Genomic DNA, 12,228 nt, shown 5'->3' on the forward strand with positions numbered 1-12,228 from the left:
AGAAGTGCTCACTGATAAGTAGATTATATCTTCTGGTAGGTAATTACCATGTTGGAGCTATCTCCTGAATAGGAATTGCTTGTTTTCAAAAGTAATAAGACAGAAAGAAATAGGGCTTTGTCACCCCAATGTAGTCAATTGCAAGTTATACTTTCTATATGTGGAGAGTAATCTATGATATGGTTTTAGATTCTACCTCAGAGGGCTCACTGTGTTAAGGGCAACAGGAGTGTGCCTCACATTATTCAAACCAGAAATGAAAGATCACATTAACTAACGGAGCCTTACTGGAGTGAGGACATCTGATTCTCGGGGCAGAAGTCCTTAGTGAACTCGAGGATCTCATGGTAAGTTTTATTTACTGGTTTGTTTAGTTCTTTGGATGCTTGATTTGGTGCTACATGGATTTGATTTCACATTGGGTAAATTTTTGAACAAAGCAGGAAAAATGAAATAGGACATGTTCAGAAGTCAAGACCATGGGAGTGATATGGGTAGAATGAGGAGAAAAAATGACTTTATTATGTACAAAAAATAATATGATTCTAACAAACCTATGAGCAACAGACTTATTATTTTTATGAATTTTACCGTGTGTTAAAGGAAGAAAAAGCATTTCAGGCTTCTCATCACTTTCAAAACAGTCTTACCAAATTTCTGTGATTTCTAGTGACATTCTCTTTGTTTGACTGGCTATCCCCTGAGCAATCACCAAGCACAGTGACTTTACATTGTCACATATTCACCATCTTTACCTCCTTGCAGTGTTACTGGGCCAGACGTCCGCTAACCCTTAATATTTCAATAATCTTCAATAATCTCCAGTTATGACCTATGGTTTTTATTTCAACTCTTCTTAACCCAAATCTTGGCACATCACATTGAATTATTATTATTATTATTATTATTATTATTATTATTATTATTATAAATAACAATAACAACAACAACAATGTAATGGTTAAAAACTCATGATAGTTCTGTAAGGCAGAGCTATTAAATTCTTTAGGAAGATAAGGACATAATCTATCAAAGGTCATATGCAAAGCCAGTTTATAGGGTGTTGCTCTGTGAGTGGCAAATGAGGGGTTAGTTAGAAAAGGTGATCTGAGTTCCTGCCTTGTTAAATACTGGTTGTGTGACCTAAGTAAGGTGCTTTGCCTGTTCTTGTCACATTTTTATAATAGGATATGATGTGTACATCAGTTATAAAATCATATCTGCTATGATGAATGCATCAGTTATAGAATATATCTTCTATGATGCATCCATCAGTTACAGAAATGGTTACTTGTTGGGTAACTATGAGAGGCATTGTTCCGATTCCCTCATTTCATATACACAGCAAACTATTGAGATAACCATGGTCACTGACTCACTGTAATCCCCTCATACACACAGATGAGAAGATGCACGCTGGAATTACCATGTAGACAAGGGTCTGAAGTCAGACTCTGGAATCCAAGCCCTTACCAAACTGTCTTTTAATAATCTTCAGAGTGTAATACTTGTTCTACAGATAATGTGAACTCCATAAATATCTATTAAAGAAAAATTCACAGGGCAACTAATAGCAATATATCACCCTAAAACTATAATGATCAATATCCTCATGAAGGTGACAGCTTATAGAATGCAGAGATGCTTTTGTTTATCAACCAAAGCACAAGAAACCAAATAATTACTTAAAAAGTAGAACTTACATTACAATGTATTTCTTTAATTCTTGATTTACTGTATGTAGATTAATAGCATCACTACATTCTTATCAAATAATATCAAATAATTTATGAGATTTGTTCATCACAGATTAACTCCTGTAAAGAAATCTCTATTTTATGCATTTATTTCTTTATGCACATATCTAACCAAACACAGTTTAGATGGTGGTGCCATTGTTCTGTTTATGTTTGCTCTCTTGAGCCACCAATTTTTCCTTATGGGGGGCAAGAGCAGTAACCCCATCTTCCATTTTACTGGAACAATGTTTTCTTCAACAAAAAATTTCTTATGCTATATGCTGAAAACATACTCATAGCTATCCTTGAGTGTAAAGTTGAATTGATGAAGTAAAATGTAAATTCTGTTGTTATGTAAATGAAAAAAGAACAAAAATAATCACACCATCCCTTTAAAACATTACTTTGATATAATAAAGCATTATTTGCATGTGCACATGGTGTATGAATATGAATATATATGTGTATGTATATACATAAATGAATATATTCTTTCTTCTAGGTTTAATAAATCATTCTTAGCATCAATGTTTACCCAAAATGACATAAATTCTGCTATGTGAAATTCAATGGTTACAATCTAAGTGTCCATTAATATGTCGAATTTTGGTTATCGCTCAATGTGCTAGATGGATTGAATTATTTGCAATTAAATCTTCCTTATCTGAAAGTTTTATTTAATTTTCTTGTAATTCCTATGGACAAGTTTTCTTTTGTGAGTTAAATGTGTCTCTGATAAACAGACGTAATGATATTAATTTCATGATTGTTTACTCCTTTATAGATCTATTGTCTACTATGTTAATCACACATTGAATTTCTCTAAACATTTCTATCCTGGCCTGTTTTGAGAGATGGTTCTTTGTCCATACTTTGAATCCTCTGAAAAAATGAAATCTAACTGAATGTATTTATGATCTTTATCTGATTATCTTTAACATAATACTATACTAGAGTGAATTTGAGATTTTTCATCTTGTTTCTTTGATTTGTTTACAATTCATTAATGTCTTCATTTTCTATAGTATTTCCCCAGCATCATGAAATTTGTTCATAAAATGGATAAAGTAAAAAAGAAACCTGAACTATAAACAGAAACTTGAAGACATATGTCATATGTCTGAATAGAAATCAAGATAGGCGAGGATAGAGTAAGGAAGAGAATGTCTTTCTGCGAAAGATAAAGAGTAAATATGCTGAAGTCTAATAGTGTGGCATAAGCACTCATTAGGTCAGTGGTGGTTCTTGGTGTACCAGAACCATGATTCACAAGCTGCAGATAACCAAAAGCAGCAGTGAATGTGGTCCAATTGCAGTTGTAATTTTACCTAAAATACTATCAGAGTTCTGTGTAATTTATTGTAACTTGGTGCATAAAATGATAACTCTTTAGATCACAATATAGTCCAGAGAAGACAAAATTGTTAGATGTCTGGTTAGCTGGAACATTGTTAACTGCACTAATATCAGTACAAAACCAAAAACAAATCCAGTATCAAAACACAAAACTGATATAGCATTCTTCCAAATAGGAAAAACCTATATTTTATATCCTTGATTTGCCAAATAAACCACTCAAATGAGGCAAAGGGCTCTTTTAACTATAAATTTTGTATTAAAATAGTTTATAGGTAATGGTTAACATTGAGTCAATAGCTATGGTTCCTCAAAAACAATAGATTTCTGACTACTACATCTCCAGATCTTGAAGAAGAGACCTGGGTTTGAACATCAGAACTGAATAGGGGAAGTGAATGGTTATAGGCAAACCCTACAGAGCCTCTGAGGTCTGAAGCAAAAGAAATGATTATAAGACATGTAATGAAGAGTCTAGTCTTAATTTTAGCCAACTGCTAGTATTCACACTGATTCTAATAAAATAATCATATTTTTATTTCTGGTTTTTGTTTTTGTGTTCCTGTGGTTTTGCTTTGGCAGGTACAGAACTAGTTGGCTAAATAAAGATGACAACATCTTCCACCACTTTAAATTACACCAATGTCAGAGACATCTGGTACACCATGATTGGGATCCCAGGATTGGAAGATGCACACACATGGATCTCCATCCCGATCTGTTCAATGTACATAGTGGCCATTGCAGGCAATGCACTGTTATTATTCCTGATCATCACTGAACGCAGCCTTCATGAACCCATGTACCTTTTCCTATCTATGTTGGCACTAGCTGATATCTTTCTGTCTACAGTCACAACGCCAAAAATGTTAGCAATCTTCTGGTTTCGCGCTGGAGGCATTTCTTTTGCTAGCTGTGTATCTCAGATGTTCTTCCTCCACTTCATATTTGTAGCAGAGTCTGCCATACTGCTAGCTATGGCATTTGACCGTTACGTGGCCATCTGCTATCCACTAAGATACACCAACATTCTAACCCCATCTGTCATCATCAAAATGGGAATTGCATCTGTGATTAGAAGCTTCTTCATCTGCTTCCCTCTGATCTTTCTTGTCTATAGGCTCACCTATTGCGGGAAGAGCATCATTCGTCACTCATACTGTGAACACATGGGCATTGCCAGGTTGGCCTGTGATAGCATCAAGGTCAATATTTACTATGGTGTGATAGTGGCTCTGTTTTCCACATGCCTAGATGTTGTGCTGATCATTGTCTCATATGCCCTCATCCTTTGTGCTGTGTTTAGAATTCCTTCTCGAGATGCCAGACTCAAGGCTCTAGGTACTTGTGGTTCCCATGTCTGTGTTATTCTTCTGTTCTATACACCAGCATTCTTTTCTTTCTTTGCTCATCGTTTTGGGGGTCACAGTATACCACTGCATGTGCACATTCTCCTTGCCAACCTCTATGTGGTCGTACCACCCTCTGTCAACCCCATCATTTATGGAGTGAAGACTAAACAAATTCAGGAGAGGGTTATCCAAGTCTTTTCTTTGAGCAAGTAATTTTGTTCATCTAAACCAAACATTAATTCTGTTCTTAATATTTTTCCCATACACTATATAACTAAAGAGTATCTGAATTTACAATGTAAATGTTAAAGTAAGTCATCATTTCTGAGGGCAATTATAGTAATTTTGAGCATTGAAATAAGGAATGAATTATACTCAGCACATATTTTGTCTAGAGCAAGGACACATTGCTTTATATGCTACTTTCATCTTTGTTTCAGCATACATAATTCATAATATTTCAAAACCTTTCAATTTTATGTTGACACATAAATCAGGGGAAAAGAGATACAAGGCTTGTTCATATAACAAACAAGTGGAGAAAGAATCCTATATAATTTTGTCAGTACATTCCATTTTTCCAAAACTGGGACATGAAAAAAAATGCATATACAAAACATTATTTCATTCTGGTTATCACAATATATCAGTCACAGAGCATTTATGTTTCAAAATCAAGTTTCATAATTAAGGTATTTGGTTTGAGTCAAGAGTATTTAGTCTTTTTTCATTCTTGTACATTCATCTACAATTTGCACTGATGGATGGGTAGTAGACAAACAGACAAGAATGTCCTACATAAAACTTCTAATCTAGTGCCAGGTATAAAATGAAAATAATAACTTTGTTTATTGTTATTATTTCAGCAATTAAAATGATATGAATCTGATAATCCTAGATATTTAATTTTTTATTGTATTCCTTCTTTCACAGAAGATAATACTAGAGTATGCAAATGTTAAATTTCTTCACTGTAAGTATAGCAGAAAAACTGCCAGAGAGAGATTTTAGCCATGTTACCATTTATATTAATTTCAACAATTGAAATGGAAAAAAGTCCTTAATTTTCTCTGTAACTAAATGTGACGGTAGCAGCTATTCTCTTGGCCATTGTGTGATGGCACTGTAAACTGAAGATTTCTCAGAGAACAATACATACAATTAGTGGTAACAGTATGATATTTATCAGAGAGAAAGCATGATGGAATGTCAGAGAACATTTAAAAATTCTAAGCAATTATATACAGAGGAGACTTGCATATTCACTTGTAAAATACTATTAGCAAAATTGCTAATATCTGTGTACTTGTTCAAATCAGTAAAGATGAGCATGAACTAGAATTATCATAAATGTCCGTGATTAACTTGTTACAATACAAGCCAAATTATAGGACAGTAAAAAGGTTACAATATAAATTACAGCTAAGTGTGCACAAGGAAGTAAAATACTTTTTACACATAATCAAGAGAATATAAATATAATTAGGTTTATTTTAGTATACATATATCCACTTGAAACAGTATGTTTATTTTGTTTGCATAAAATATGAAAGAATAAATAAGATTTCATTGCTAACTGAGAATTTTTAAACTTATTTTATTAGATATTTTCTTCATTTACATTTCAAATGCTATCCTGAATGTCCCCTATACCCTCCCCCATTCTGCTCCCCTGCCCACCCACTCCCACTTCTTGGCCCTGGCGTTCCCCTGTATGGGGCATATAAAGTTGCTACCTGAGATTTTTTAAGGAACCAATTTTAGTGAAAAAATATATGTAGTACTTTAAGCTCCATGAAGTCTTTCCCTCTTTAGAGTAGATACCTAGGGTTACTATTACTCTATCCCACTCACTTGTAGATTTTCCTCTTATTTTCTTCATATATTAGATTTTTATATACATTCATTGTCATGTGATATCATTCTTGTCAAATTATCACCTAATAAATCATCCAAGATTCTTATTTGCTTGCTTTCTCACATATTAAAATCATGTTTTAACTACTAATTGAGGTTGTTTCTCACTGAAGAAGTGATATTTGGGGATTGTTGAATTTGTGAAAGCAGGCAGAATGCTTGTGTAGACTATATTTATTGTCAGTTTATTGTCAATGATAAGAAAAAATGCATTTATCTCTACAAAATTATTAATTGTTATTTATCAGCTTATTTTTTCATAATTCAAGATTTATGTATACCAAATATTTTCCAAAATGTCTAAAAAAGATTTTACCTTTTATAAATTGAGAATAAAGTTTGAAATTGATATTTACAAACATAAATCTTTGACAATCAATATTATTGCTGTAGATCTAAGAAGAAAAATATTCTTGAGAATAGTAAAAAGAGCTGTACAAAAAGAAATATACAATACACTGTGATCCATCTATCTATCTATCTATCTATCTATCTATCTATCTATCTATCTATCTATCTATCTATCTATCTGTCTATCTATCTATATCATATATAAATATATATGATTCCTTGCATGTGTATAAGGAAACTATATGGGACTAAAATATCTACCACTCTACTGTTAAGAGAAGAAAAGAACCCAATTCTAAATGGCCTGAGTCAGTGAGTTTCCCCAACTAGATTGAAATATCTTTGAACACAAGGCAGACAATAGTCTTACAGAAACAATGTAGGGGGTATTTTTTAAAAGCCCCCTAGATGTGAGGAAGTATTAGGAAGTAACCCTTGAGTAATTGGTCTCTAGTTACTCATGATAAATGTGTTTTTAAAAAGATATTACAGGTTAAACTATTTCTAGGTCATTCTGTCAGAATATTTACAGTGTGACTTGTTAGTGCTGGAAGGATTTTTGGATTAATCCATGAAATGGACTCTGAATGATAGTCTTTCTGTGAACCTAGTCCAACCTTTAGTGGGCCTCTTTTGTCATTCCTTTGCTTGTTTTATTTTTCATTGCCTGGTTATGGTTAGGCCTTAATTAAGGATCCAGGGCTCAAAAGACCATGCTCATTTTCCTAGATACCTCAATTCTACCAGGGTAGGGCTTCTAGGGAATGACCATGCTATATAACCTGCATCTGGGTGAGTGCGTATCTAAATCCAGGAAGGACAACCCATTTCACATAGCATCAGAGAGTCCACAGTTGCTAAGCCAAAAAGGTAAGAACACATAAGATCTCAGATTAGAGAGTTGGTGATTGCTACTTTTCCACAGTATCCTGTGTGTCCTTTCAAGGTAAGTACATTCCTAATTCCTAGGAAGAGAAAGGCTACTTTTTAAAGCCATGCCTGCTCATGCTATGACATTTCTTCAGGACAGTGACTTTTGCTGTACCAGTATAAGCAATGAGAACTCGTCTCACCCAGATATAATATCTGGTATAAATGGATTGGAGTAAGCAGTAAAACAGGGACAAAGAGAAGTAATGTTAATTTCCATAAAGGTATGGAGATCTTTGTTCAGCATTAGATAACTGGAGATAAGAACTACAGCCTCTGAGAGTCATGCTATCTCTGGTAATTTTACAGGATTCAATTTTATCAGCGGTATCTAAGACACTCTCGATGATCAAGTTATTTTTGCAAACCTTATAGTTTCATTGTAGCATTTTAACACACATTCATTTAAATGTAGGATTTCCTGCAAATTTGAGAGGAAATTACTAGAATGAGTACAAGAGATGAAACTCTAAATAAGGAGACTTGACTATAAACAACAGTAAACAAATTGGAAGGAGGAAAACAGAACCCTTTACCTAACCAAAATCAAATTTATATGGAAATATATTTTCTTAACCAAAGATACACTTTTTCATTAGACTTCTAGGCATTCTTTCCATCTTGGAGAATCATTGGCACGTCCAACCATATAACCTTACTCTGCTATACAATTATTTTCTTTTTGTAGTAGTATTCTGTCTCTCTGACGGCTTGTTCCTTGATCCTGGATTATTGTATATATATATATATATATATATATATATATATATATATATATATATATCCAGACATTGTCTAGAAAAATCTTTCTTTTTATCATCTCACTATAGGCACCTCGTTTCTAATGGATAATTGTCTGTGATTCACAGCACTTTTTTTTTTGCCATTAGGCATCTTCTAAAAGCATTGAATTTTTAGTTTTTATTAATGTACTTAAAAATTTTATGCAGTGTATTTTCTAATATTCTTTACACTCCCCAATCTATTCCTGCATTGTTCCAAGCTCCTTCTCTACATTACTTTATGCTTTCTCTCTCCCTCTCTCAAATGAAACTAAACAAAACAAAAATGAAAAACAAATAAAAACAATAAGACACATGTACACATGCACAAACACACACATACACACACACACACACACACACACACACACACACACATGCATGGACACACACAAAGTTGAGTCCAAAACTAATCTAAACTATGATGTACACAAAAATACATGTGGTCTGTTTTCTGTTGTACAACTTCTGGGCAAGAGGACTGCCATAGAGTGTGATTGATATATGCAGTGTTACTGCCTTGAAAACTGATTTTTCCTTTCCCAGTATATATCAAAAGCAGATAGCTTCTTGGTTATGGGTAGAACTTTGTGTCTATTTGGTCTTCTCAGCTCTCAGGTCTGTGTATTCTATCACAGTCTCTGTCCGTTCATATGTGTTTCAGTCCTGTTGCCTCTGTATGACATTATTTTCATGTAGTCATCCACCACCTCCAGTTCTTACAATCTTAACAACTCCCTTTATTCACAGATTCCTGAGCCTTAAAAGGACTTTTATAAGGACTTCTTATTTAGGTCAGAATATTAAAAATTTCTTAGTCTCTGAACACTGTCAAGTTGTGAGTCTCTGTTAATTTCCATCAACCCAAAAAAAGCTCCTCTGATGTAGGTTGGAATAAAGTACTGACCTGTGGATATAACATCTCATTAGTACTCATTTCTATTACCATGTTCCTGTATCAGAAAATAGCCTTACATTTTCCCCTAATGCCTATAACCTATCTTGTCTCAGTTTCTTGGATACTTTGACAATATTAAGTGTGACTTTCGTTTCATTGAGTGTGCCTTAAAACCAACCAAACCTGTTTGGTTACGCCCATAACATTTATGACACTGTTACACTCAGATATCTAGAAAGCAGGTCATATTGTTGGTCACAGATATTATACCTAGGTGATATACATGATGACCTTTCTATTCCAGTAGCATGTACAGTACCCTCTAATAGCAGCATGAGACCTAGTGAGGTGGGGGTGGGGCTTCCACTTGGACACCAGCTTAGTTTCTCTGTGTTTGATGACATAAGTGAGTGATGTCTTTACAAATAGAGCCTTGCTGTTAGGTTGTAGAGGGTAACTAAAAGCCTTGGCAATAGCCTGTGGGTTTTAAAGGGTTGGCTTATGGGCCCTCTTTGGCCAACAGGTCAATATGTAACCCATTCTGAGTGAATATTTAACTTGGTGGCATAAAATGTCTAGTTGTCTACTTTCTACCCCATTACATGGTGACTATTTAAATTTCTCTCATATAGCAAATATTTTTAGAAAATCTTCAGTAATACAGTTCTCTTACTTTTCTAAAATGTCTCTAGCGTCAGTTGAACCTCCCCGTGTTCCCTACTTTATCCTGTACTGAAATTTTCCTCTTCATTTAATTCTCCTGTTTTGGTGCCCCTATTGTAAAGAGTTACCTCACTCAGGATACTTGATTTTAACTCTATCCATTTACTTGCAAATTTCATAACTTCATTCTCCTAAATATCAAATAATAATATAACACTATGTAAATGTACCATATTTTCATTATTCCTTTAACAATTGAGGGATATCTAGTTTGCTTTCAATCTGGCTATTATGAATAGAGCAGCAATGGACATGGGTGAACGAGTATCTCTGTAGTAGAATGTACAATCATTTGGGTGTGTGCGCAAAGTAAGTGCTATAGCTAACTTTTCTGATATGTCAGTTTTTATCTACTTTTAAATGAGGTCTAGAACAAATGAGTATCTGCTTTTATTTTATTATAAAGATATGTTTCCAGATTAGTATTTACAAAAATCTTACACATGCACTTTAGTATTTTTCTTTGTTTCATTTTGTGTCCATGGGGAGAAGGGTAGAATGCCCACATTCATTGACCTGTCTTTCATCATGGTATACATTTAATTCCAGAATGTGCCTACTCAGATCCTTCCCTCAACTTATCATTTAATTCTTCTGACATAGACCAATCTGAGGCCTTTGTCTCTTTTACATTTAAAAGAAAAAAATTCCAGTATTCTTTAAGCCTTCAAGCTGTAGCTTTTCTTTCCTTGAATGACTCTCTTCTCACTGTCACCAGTAATGGCAACTTACTCTTGTTGTCCGTGCAACATTTCAAACACTTGGTAGTTCAAGAAACTTTAGCCCTTATTAATCCATTGCTAGAAACATCGACCATGGTTTAATATTTCCTTTCATTCTTATTTTAATACAATAATTTAGAAGATAAATCTAATAATGGTTATTATAGTGGTGGTGATGATTACAGTGAATAACACACATAATAGCAGTTCCACTCCAAGACAGGAACTGTAAGACTAACTAAGGAAGGCATGATTGTGATGGTTTGAGGAAGCTAAGGTAGGGTACTTAAGGAAGGGTTCTCCTTCCAGTGCACTGTGAAGGCTTGAAACCGCCTTCTGAATTCATCCCTCTAGGTCTCTTTAGAAACAAAATATGTGTCTACCATTTCTAAATAAAAATACATTCAATTTCTAATTTCTGAAAATCCTACTTTACTTATTGTTATTTTTCTAGATGATTTATGTCAAGATAATTTATTTCCTTTTTTGATTTACCTACCACATAAAATTCATTATTTCATCTGACTATATAGACTCATTTTTTTTTTTTTACCTCATTTTGCTGGTAATGTTATGTTTCTGGTTCTGTTTAGTCTTCATCTAGCTAGCAACCCTTCTTAACAAAGAAAAAGAAATGTTAGTCATCATATCTCTCTTCAATGCTGAGTGATGCCTTTTTTACCCAATAAAGAGTTGTGTCACATGCTGAAAACATACTTATGCCATTGTAGAATGCAATGTTTATTGAAAAAGAACCAAATATATTTTTAGGAACTCTATTAGTAAGTGATTGAGAAGGCAGATTTAAAAATGAGCATATTTTCCATTGGGATCGATCTATGTGCAAGGATAAGATCACAGGTCTTTAATCCCAGTACTCAGGAAACAGAAACAGGTGGATCTACTTAGTGAGTGCCATGCCAGTCTAGTGTAGATAGTGCAATCTGTCTCAAGGGAAAAAAAAACAACAACAACAACAACAAAGAGACTTCTGTGAAATGATAAAACATAAGGAGCCCATTATAACAGGACTTTCACTGACCCACCAGCTATATAAATAGTGACACAGAGTCATTTTTAAGATTTTAAAGCTTAGGCACTTTAGCTAGGGCAGTCTCCCAACCAGCTATCTAAAATTAATGTGACTAACTAGCCTATGGCCAGCCACCTGCCTACTTCTTTACCTTACTGCTCCACTGCAGTCCCTTCCTCCTTGTCTGCTGGAGAATCTTCCATCTCTACTTTTCCCAAGGTTCTTTTTTCTGCTTGGAAGTCTTTCTTCCCCCACCCACTCCCCCACCCCTCCACCCCCCCCACCCGCACCCCACCCCCCACCCCAGCACCACACACACACCTGGCTTCCAGCTTAGATATTGTCTTTCAGATTTTCACTGAAGCTAATCAGAGGATGCCTATGTAGGTGAGGAAGGAATACATATTTACATATCCTACCCTGTG

The 12,228-nt window shown here is 34.4% G+C and overlaps 1 protein-coding gene across 1 annotated transcript; it reads left to right on the forward strand.

The window, feature by feature from the left end:
• The first annotated feature begins 3,703 nt into the window (after positions 1–3,703).
• Positions 3,704–4,660, forward strand: LOC110327898 (olfactory receptor 52Z1-like). The gene has a single exon (XM_021207171.1). The coding sequence runs from the start codon at positions 3,704–3,706 to the stop codon at positions 4,658–4,660; it is 957 nt and encodes a 318-aa protein (XP_021062830.1).
• Positions 4,661–12,228: the final 7,568 nt, after the last annotated feature.

This window comes from Mus pahari, chromosome 1, assembly GCF_900095145.1.
Source record: "Mus pahari chromosome 1, PAHARI_EIJ_v1.1, whole genome shotgun sequence".
Classification (NCBI taxonomy): domain Eukaryota; kingdom Metazoa; phylum Chordata; class Mammalia; order Rodentia; family Muridae; genus Mus; species Mus pahari.

Bases quoted from the DNA above. Each gene is read 5' to 3' on its own strand.
- LOC110327898 (XM_021207171.1), top strand. From the start codon at position 3,704: ATGACAACATCTTCCACCACTTTAAATTACACCAATGTCAGAGACATC.